This window comes from Lathyrus oleraceus, chromosome 5 (assembly GCF_024323335.1).
Source record: "Lathyrus oleraceus cultivar Zhongwan6 chromosome 5, CAAS_Psat_ZW6_1.0, whole genome shotgun sequence".
Taxonomy (NCBI): domain Eukaryota; kingdom Viridiplantae; phylum Streptophyta; class Magnoliopsida; order Fabales; family Fabaceae; genus Lathyrus; species Lathyrus oleraceus.
The window spans coordinates 358,331,656-358,341,626 of record NC_066583.1 but is presented as its reverse complement, the minus strand read 5'-3'; the positions used below and the strand labels follow the sequence as shown (position 1 = coordinate 358,341,626).

Here is a 9,971-nt window from a genome sequence, read left to right as displayed (position 1 = left end):
TGTAGCTTTAACAACCAGTTCTGATTATGAGTTTATGACATGCAATGTCATCAGTTTCTGAACACTCATTCTGAAATTCCACTTCTACGCCAATCATTCATGAGAAATTCTAAAAGATATCAGGTTGTTGCTGCAATGTTCTTTCTATTTCTACGACTGATTCACCCTTGAGAAGTTCTGGAAAGACATTATGTTGTTGCTGCAATGTTCTCTCTACTTTTGCTTCTAGATGTGACTCTAACTGTCAAGCTTATGAAGAATATCAAACTTATGAAGTTTCATTACTTAACTGAAGATTATGAAGATCTCAAGCCAGACACTGACGTGGTCAAGGTTCTAACTGAAGATTCTGATTTCAGCTTTGTGTTTCTTCTTTTCATGCTTCATCAACTGTTTCTTCGAAGTCAGTGAATTTAAAGATAAGATCAAAATGGATACGTGATCAAATAGTACATGGTACAAATCAAATACTCCTTCCACTCCTGAATTCATGGCGAAGGATAGTACTATACATCACACATGTCACTGAAATTATGGGCGAAGGACTGTATTATGCATCACTCATGTCACAAATCCAACAGTGGATAACTGCTCTTTTGGTGTCATGATTTTTCCCTCCAACTGTCTCTTTATTATGCTATATAAGTAGGACTTGGAGACTTGAAGAAAGCTGAGCAACAACATTTTGAAAAGTTTGTTTCTATGTGAAAAGCTATCAACTTTGTGCACAGTTTTTCTTTAAGTGTTTGTTTTTCATTTGTGTAAAATTTACTTGTGTAGAAGCAACTTGTAACACAAAAGCTATACTCAAACTTGTTTGTTTGTATTTCCTTAAGGAGACTGGGTTTTAGTTGGATCCTTAAGAAGACAAAGAAAGTTGTTCTTTGTGATTTTCCTTAAGGATATTAGGTTATAGTATAATCCTTGAGAAGACAAAGAAAGTTGTTCTTTATGATTTTTCTATAACCTGTTTGATTATAGTGGATTAAGTTCTTGTGTATAAGGCAAAATCACCTTGGCGGATGAACTTGATTAGCTTGATTTCAAGCAAACCAGGATAAAAATATTTGTGTCTTTCTCTCTTTATTATCTTGTTTGTGTGGAGTTTTTTAATTGATAAAAATCTTTTGTTTTTAAAACCCAATTCATAACCTACCTACGGGGACGAGGATTTTCTCGGTGTGTGTTGGAATTGATAACGATGAAGAAGAAGCAAGAACTCCATAACCAATCCAACGAGATAATTTCTTCAACTTTGCTCTTCTTCAGTATCCTTCTTCTTCGTCTCCTTATGTGTTGTTATGTTACTCTTGTTGTAATAATGTTGCTTGATGTTTGCGTGTAAGAGATGCAAAGAGACTGAGGAATTGGGAGGATGAGAATTCTGAAAGGGAATGCTTGCGAGTATGATGATTGTGCAATGATTGAGAAAATGATTGAATTCCCATGAATTTGCAGAGACAAATGATTATATAGGAGTTTGAACTTGCAAAATGCTATGACACTTTGGTCAGGATTGTTATGGCAAGTTAGGGCAGTTAACTCTGTTAATTGAGATTGAATATGAAATTGGTTAGAAGTTGATCACACTGTTAAGTTTCAGTTAATAACAGTTAGTGTTAGTTAAATTAGTTAGTTTATTGTTAAATGAAGTTAGAATGAATTAAAGTTGAATTCGAGATAGGAGGAGTTAGGGAGTAAAAACTGAGCTAAGTATATTTTAGGTGTTTAGTTAGTTACGATGGATTGAAGTGTGGTTGTTAGTGATAATAGGTTGAAGAGGAAGTTTGTTAGAGAATACAACTCTGTTAACCCTTTGTTATCTGTAGTTACATGAAATTCTATTAAAGTTAGTTATGTGTGCAATTAGGGTTGAAAGGATAGACTGTTAGAACTAGTTTTTTACATGTTGAACTGAATGTGTTGTGTTATATCAGTTGCAAATCCATGCTAACTATTGTGTTAATGTTAGTTTCTCTGCTTAAAGGTTGAACTGTTTGTTTTGTTGTTTAGATTTGTTACTGTGAGGAAAGATAGTTGATATAGCTTGGATTAGTGAATTCGAATTCTGTTATATAATCAATTTAATGAAAATAAACTAATGTATGCACTGATGTAAAATATAGCAAAACAATTGAGTTAGTTAATGGAGTTAGAACTCGAGTTAATTGTTTAAATGTTAATGGTGATGGTGTGCTCCTAGTGTAAAAAGAGTTAACACTGTTAGAATTATTGTATATTTGGATGAATTTGAGATTGTACTAGCTGGTTTGGATGTTGGTTGAACTAAATGACTTGGAAACTAAACATACTAGTTATTGTTAGTTTGTTATAGACTAATTGGCATATGTTAATGAACTGCTAGATAGATGTAGATTAAAATTGTTGAATTGGTATAATATTAATGCTAATGGGAAGTGAATTGGTTAATTGGTTAAATGGTATAAATGTGTAAAGAGAATTAGTCTTGTAAATCTGTAAAAATCATGAATGTTGTTAGAATTAAATATGCTCATTGATTGCAGTGATTATTGAACTGAAATTCACTTGTTCTGTTACCTTTCCTTGGGTTTTTTTCTAATTGTGGATGAGCATGAACTGTTTTGCATGATTGTGGGATTAAGGACCAAGGTCGGCATGTTATGTGGAAGAGATTGGCAAGTTATCCAACAAGAAGGACTTGAAGACTTTGGGTTACCTTGTGAATGAAGACAGGTGGGGATTAGGGTTTTAGGATTAGGTAGTTGACTTTGGTCAACTGGTTGCCCAAAAAGTCAACAATTGACCAAAGTGCTATGTATGTAGTATATATGTTTTATTTTATTTTCTTTGCCTCAACTAAATTTTTTGGCAGGTATTAATGGTTGAGATGTTCCCGCAAGGTTCCAAAAAGGTGAGAAGATTATTTATTTGCAAAAGGTAAGTAATATAGGTACTATGAAACTCTCTTATGTAAAAGGTAGAGAGATCTTGCAAAAGGCAAGTGAGGCTTTGTTGTGGAATGATAATAGTTTCCGCTACAAAAGGTAGAGGAGACTTGCAAAAGGAAAGTAAATGAGTACGATGTTTCCTCACGCAAAAGGAAAAATGAGGATTCCTTAGAAAAAGTCTAAGAAGATACATGAAGATAAATGTGATTTCTCACGTAAAAGGCAATGAGAACCCCTTAACAAAACTCTAAGAAGAAAGATGAAAGTGAATAACTTCTCATGCAAAAGGCAATGAGAACTCATTAGCAAAAGACTAAGAAGAAAGCTGGAAGCGAACATGACTTCTCACGCAAAAGGCAATAAGAAATCCCTAACAAAAGGTTAAGAAGAAGGATGAATTGAATATGATTTATCATGCAAAAGGCAGTGTGAACTCCTTAACAAAAGGTTAAGAAGAAAGAGGAATGTGAATGTGATTAGATTTCTCATGCAAAAGTTGGGGACAAAAGCAACAATATCCTTTTTGTATACGTGAGTAGCCTATAAAGATACATTTAAGAGCTTTGGCAGAAAGTTTGTCTTTACCTTGACTGAGGTCATGAACAAAACATGTGCAACCAAAGACACAGGGAGGAATGTGGTCGATATCATATTGCGGATTCAAGATAAAGTATAAAATCTGATCTTGAAGGACCATGAAGACATCCGATTGATAAGGTGACAAACTGTGAGGAGAGCATCACCCCAAAAAAGAGAAGGTACATTATGGAGAAGTAAAAGAATCCGTGCAATTTTAACTAACCGTTCAACGAAACTATTTTATTATGGTGTGAAAGCACATGACGATTGGTGAATAATCCCATGTAATATTAAAAAAGATTGAAACTGAGATGACATATATTCAAGAGCATTATCATTGAGCAAAATTTTAATGGAAATGTCAAACTCACTTCATAAAAAAAATAACCAAATATACATTCCATACAATTTGAAAAACAATAATCATTTCTCTACTTTAAATATCTAATCATAAAGTTCTTTTATAAGCATATCAAATTATAAAGTAATTAATGCATTTTAAACTCAATTTGAAAACAAGTATAGGCTACATGATCAAAAATAAAATGAATTTGAAAATGATGATCAATAATAACAAAGACACAACGGTAAAATCCCCAAATGTTGCGCACGCAAAGCTTGCTATATAAACAACAAGGTGGTGAATGAAGCGTGAAGTCTCTTTCACTTCCATTTTCAATATCAAAGAAAAGAATGAAAAGACCACGAAAATCAAAGAAAAGGGTTTGCATGAAAGAATGGGTTACTGAGTGTTATCAACAAGACCAAAAAGAAGAATATGAAAGAGAGTTTCCAAAATGGATCACACATTATTGTAGTGATCATCAAATACTTTTGGTGGGTGATGGCGATTTCTCATTCTCCCTTTCCCTCGCTAAAGCTTTCGGCTCTGCTTCAAACATTGTTGCTTCTTCTCTCGACTCATACGGTTTTTTCTCTCTTCTAAACCCTTAATATACTACTTAGCACATGGTTGTGACGTCATTGTGTAGATTTAGGGTTTATGCTTTATCATTGAATGATGTGTCACCATTCATTCATGTCTTTAATTTGATGGGTATGTGCTACATGCTTGTTTTTACTTGCTGTTTTAGGAACAATCCCGACGCCTCTAAAATATGTGTCAGTGTATCAGTAACCGACCCGACATTTGGGATTATATTTAATTTATTTATTCTTTAAATTATTAAAAGCGTGTTTATGATGTCTGTGCTTCATAGTTTATGAGTCTATTGAGTTACTGAGTTTGAGACTGGTCAATGTTATTTACTTTTGGTAATTTGGTATTTTATTTTGCTTTAAAACCATTTGGAATGAGCTTCTCTCAAATTTGTCCCCTTTCCTTGTTTGTTTAAAACTTTTAATCATTTTCCTATTGTTCATAATTTGGTGGAGTGCTTGTGTGATGCACTCGACACCTTTGAAAATAGGTGTGTGTGTTCGAAACCGACACTGACACATGCGATTATGTTTAATTCATTTATTTTTTAAAATTATTATTGGTGTCAACGTGTCATTGTCGCTGTTGTGTTTCCGGTGTCCTTGCTTCATAGATGATGATGCATCATGCATTTGATGATGTATTTTGATTGCTTTGAGAAGTAGAGTATGTCAATCAACTTGGGCTCTTTTTCCATATTTATTTCTTTGATTAATAGCTTATTTTTAATTTTTGTAGTACTTCTTTTACTTGGTCATTATTCATTAGTTTTGAAGGTGCATGATTGTATTCCAAATATGAAAATCGAAATGATACTTGTTCAATTAAAACTAAATGCTTTGTCAGTTAGTATCTATCAAATTTTACCCCACATTTCACTGCAAAATTGAAATGCTTTGGCCTTGGCTTTGTCATCAATGCTCTTCTGTTTGTGTAGCCGAGGTTACCAAGAAGTACAAGAATGCAAAGTCAAATTTAGAAGAATTGCAGAAGCTGGGAGCATACTTGTTACATGGAGTTGATGCTACAAAAATGAAACATCATCCAGACTTAAAAATACGGAGGTTTGATCGCATTATATTCAACTTTCCTCATGCAGGCTTTCACAGGAAGGAAGACAACTTGATGATGATCAAGTGAGTTTTCTAGTAGAATTCAGTTTAATGACTTTTAGAATTGTTAGGTACAAGTTTGTTCAGAATTGTTAGTTTTCATATTCAGAAATGCTTTAATAGTTATCATAGTTAAGGCTTTCAGAATGAAACTTTCATTAACAATACTATGTGATTTGTGTTTTCTTGTGAATTTTTAGGATGCATATGGATCTTGTGTTTGGTTTCTTCAAGAATGCAAGTCACATGCTTAGGATCAATGGTGAAGTTCATGTCAATCACAAAACTACTCCTCCTTTTGATACTTGGAACATAGAGAAGCTCGCCGAGCAAAGCTTTCTGATGATGATCGAGTGTGCTGATTTCAAGCAAGAAGCTTATCCAGGTTATAACAATAAGAGAGGTCATAGATCTCGATGTGATGACCCGTTTCCTCTCGGTAAGTGCAGCACTTTCAAGTTTATATACAATCCTAGAAGTATGAAGGACCATTTCAGGAGAAACCATGTGGAGGTTTCTAGACAGCAGATGACAACAAATCTTATTCACAACATGGACCGAATTCCAGCTCCAGTTGATCTCAATCATCATCCTCAAACAAGACTTCCATTTGAAGTGATTCAAAACATGGAGCGAATTCCAGCTCCAGTTGATCTCAATTATCATCCTGGAGCAAGTCTCTTTCAAAAAGGGAATCAACTCGACTATTACCTTCACACTAGTCGCTTTCCGAAAACAGATCGACTCGATCATTATCCTCAGACAAGTGTCTTTCCAAAAGCGAATCAACTCAATCATTATCCTCAAAGAGTTGCTTCTTCTGCTGACTATTATCATCATTATGCTCGCGATATGACCCAGGATAGTCAAAGATTGCTACAACCAATGGAGTCAAGTTACAACCAATCTTCGCAACAATGGCCGACACCAACTAATTGTGAACTTTGTTTGACAGAACACCATAGAAGAATGGATGTTACTCCTTCCATGCCACATGGTGCTAGAAATTATGACTACCACCATTATCAAGTCTATGAAAGAAGCTCAACATATTCGCAAGAAAAACTTTATGGAAATGGTCAGAGGACAAGTGATTGTTATGATATAGCAAGGCATGAGTTGGAGAGGTACAATGCTGAAGTGCCTAGGAGAGAATTTTGTAGTGAAATCTATGTTATGCAATGAGTATGTTGATGTTACATACAAGGATCATATTTTGTTACATACTAAAACTCGTGATTTTGTTATCAACATATTTAGTTTATGTTGATCTTTGACAGGATCCTATTATGCTATAAGAAATTAATCTTTTTTACTTAAATGAGCAAAAGAATTGATCAACTTGACATGTTCATTCATCATTAGCTTTTTTATTTCCTATTTTAATACCTCATTTTTCTCATATTATTTGTCGAATATACATGTGTCTGTCAGAGTAACACCTCACCTTTAACATGTATTTTTGTATTTGAAAACTTTGTATCAAGTTTTGAGGCCGACTAATCTATCGGGGACCAATTTTACCGTCCATTATTTGATGTGTGAAATTATGGGGAGAGGACTCAGTACCTATAGTGGTTATATGATTAGAGAGACAGTCAACAAAAACACCAACTTTCGAAATTTTCAATGAAGGATTTTAATAATAAAATATTTATAGAATTAAAAAATAAAGAGGTTTCTTTTAATAACTTGGTCCGTTTTTATTTTATTTCCTTTGTGCTACTTATAGATCATATATATTTATAGATTATATAAAGTCATAACTAAATCTGAACTTTCTGAATTGAATCTAAATCATGTCTAAGAATAAACAGAATTGTGTACTAGTCAAACCATTTTCATTGAATGGAAACTCATTGTTGTTTTGTTATATTATCGAAGAGACATGATTTCTGAAAATAATAAACTTTCAGACAAATAAAATATAAACTACTTTCATTATTTAACCATGTAGAGAGTAAGGTCATTGTGCTAGACAATCTATTGTAGGATCTACATATCCTTTTCATATGAGCCAAAAATAATGGATCAAATTGCTGAAGTAGAAGTCATAGACAATAGTGGAAGGAAAAAATTGAAGTAATAGACAATGTCTCGATAAGTCAATTTGGTTGATAGCTAGACAGGGATATTAAGTGTAAGATCGTGAGTTCGAAAATAAAAGGATGTTACCCTCTGTTTTATATTTGACACTTCCACGTTATTTCATAATTTCAAAAGTGTCCCGGCTACAAATTTAAATCAAATTTGCGTACAAAATTTTTGATAGAATCAAAGTTTTTGGTAATGTATTCAGAATTTCTGATATATCAGAATTTGCAATTTTATCGGTGTTTTTGAAAATTATCAGGTTATATCGGAAATTTCAACCAAAATAAAATTTTCGATAATTCAAATTTATAAGATTTCAAACGGTTAGGATTTTGCCGACAGTTTTGGACGGCTATGATTGTACCGATTGTTTTGTACGGTGCATGATGAATTCAAAGTTGTATAAATAGAGGTCACCTGATTGAGAAAAACATCTTAAAATACATCTTTCTCAATTTTTGATTAAAGCACAAGTGTATTTCAACAGAGTTGTACCTTTTGTTGAGTTCCAGCTTCCGGATGGCACCACATCACTCGGGACATCCAAGTTGAATAAATTATTATATGATACCGATAATAAAAAGGTGAAAAAGAACGAGTTTCATGAAGATTGGATTGATGTGTGAAATCCAACCTTATTGAGTTAAAGATCGATGAAGATTTGACAGCTACGTGGAAATCATTTCGCCGTAGGCTAACTAAGGGGCTGATCGAATTAGATGCAAAGATTTCAAGATTCGTCAACGACGTGATTAAGATGCCGAAACGCCCAAAATCATCTGATAGTGTTTAGATTTTCTTATTTATTATTGTTTTCTTAAGTTATGTAATCGTCTGTCTAAGTTATGTAACCCTTTGTCAAATGTTAAATTATGTTCATCATGCATCAATGGAAGATCCAAAACATTAAATAATAAAAAGTATTGTGTAGATATCTGAGTAATGTTATACATAATATATAAATAATGCATAAAAATAATAATAATGTCTAAATAGGTCCCCACGGGCTACGTGTGATGTCCGCGATAATCCAGTAAAAACTTCACCATATGGATTTACGAAACCCATGAGATTATTCATAATAACTGCAATCTTTTGTAGGCGTTACTGGTCATCGACATCAGCTGAAGGTGGCGACGGCGGCACGCCATCGACAGGTACCCCATTATCGGAAGACCTATCATCATCCGTATGCTCGAATGCTTGGCAGGTCAATAAAAAAACGGGTAAATTGTGGCAGTTCTATTATGGTGTTTCAATAAAACCGTTACTATCTACATAGATTATGGTGATTTTGTTGCTCATATATTGGCGGTTTCGGCCGCCATTATTTACCTTAATATTTAACAAAAACAAAATATAATCGAAATGCGTTATTTTTCATTTTCCATCATAATAATTAATTCTTTGTTATAATTTTTTATGAATTTCTAATTATTATTAAATAAAAAATATCACAGAATAAATTATCTTAATACACTCTTTCTAATTGATTTATTTATAAATTGAATATTAAATTAAAATTAATAAAGAAATTAAAAATATAGATAAAAATATAATTTCTTTCTAAATAATTTTCCTTTCTCTCCTACTCTTAACCTTTCCCCTTCCTTTTTGTATAATAAAAAAATTCTTTTATTTATGTTAAATTCTGTTCTATTATAATTTTTCACATCAAAGACTATACGTTCGAAGGTAGTAATGACCTATTACTATTCATTGTTTACATTTTTTATATAACAATGACCTTATTTTGTTTTTCTAATTACAATTTTGCTAATATATTGTTGGTCTATACTTTTTATCACGAGTAACTGGAGATTCCTGTCAATATTATTGGGCTGCACATACGGAAATCATGAATTTGAAGTTGCATGTGTAGTTGCATTCATATTTCAAGTTTTGCTTTTGATAGCTACATTTCATGGGACTCTGAGAGATGGATAGAACTTCCTCTGTTAAAAACACTTCTCAGGTAATTAACTAGTTAATAATCATGTTTAAACTCATTATGAAATTGGTAATTATGTTATTATCTAGGTAAAAGTATCTAGGATTGATTTTGAAAACTCACTATACTTAAATATCCGTTACTTATATTACTTCTTTTCTTTGTAGTATTTGAATGGACACAGAAATGAATAACATTAAGTCAATATTAGGAATATCTCTAATTTAATAGTCAATATTTTGATTTTTTTTGTAAACGAAATGGAAATTATGTAGGTTAAGACCATTGTTATTTACGAACAAAAAACATCATTTAACATACTGCATTACGCGGTTTGTACGGCGGTCTATGATAATCCGTCATTT

General features: G+C 32.7%; 1 protein-coding gene across 1 annotated transcript; it reads left to right on the top strand.

Moving 5' to 3' along the window:
• The first annotated feature begins 4,154 nt into the window (after positions 1-4,154).
• Positions 4,155-6,789, top strand: LOC127079014 (heavy metal-associated isoprenylated plant protein 41). Its single transcript, XM_051019431.1, has 3 exons — positions 4,155-4,437; positions 5,387-5,585; positions 5,762-6,789. The coding sequence occupies exons 1-3, from the start codon at positions 4,203-4,205 to the stop codon at positions 6,744-6,746; spliced, it is 1,419 nt and encodes a 472-aa protein (XP_050875388.1). The 5' UTR covers positions 4,155-4,202; the 3' UTR covers positions 6,747-6,789.
• The last annotated feature ends 3,182 nt before the right edge of the window (positions 6,790-9,971 follow it).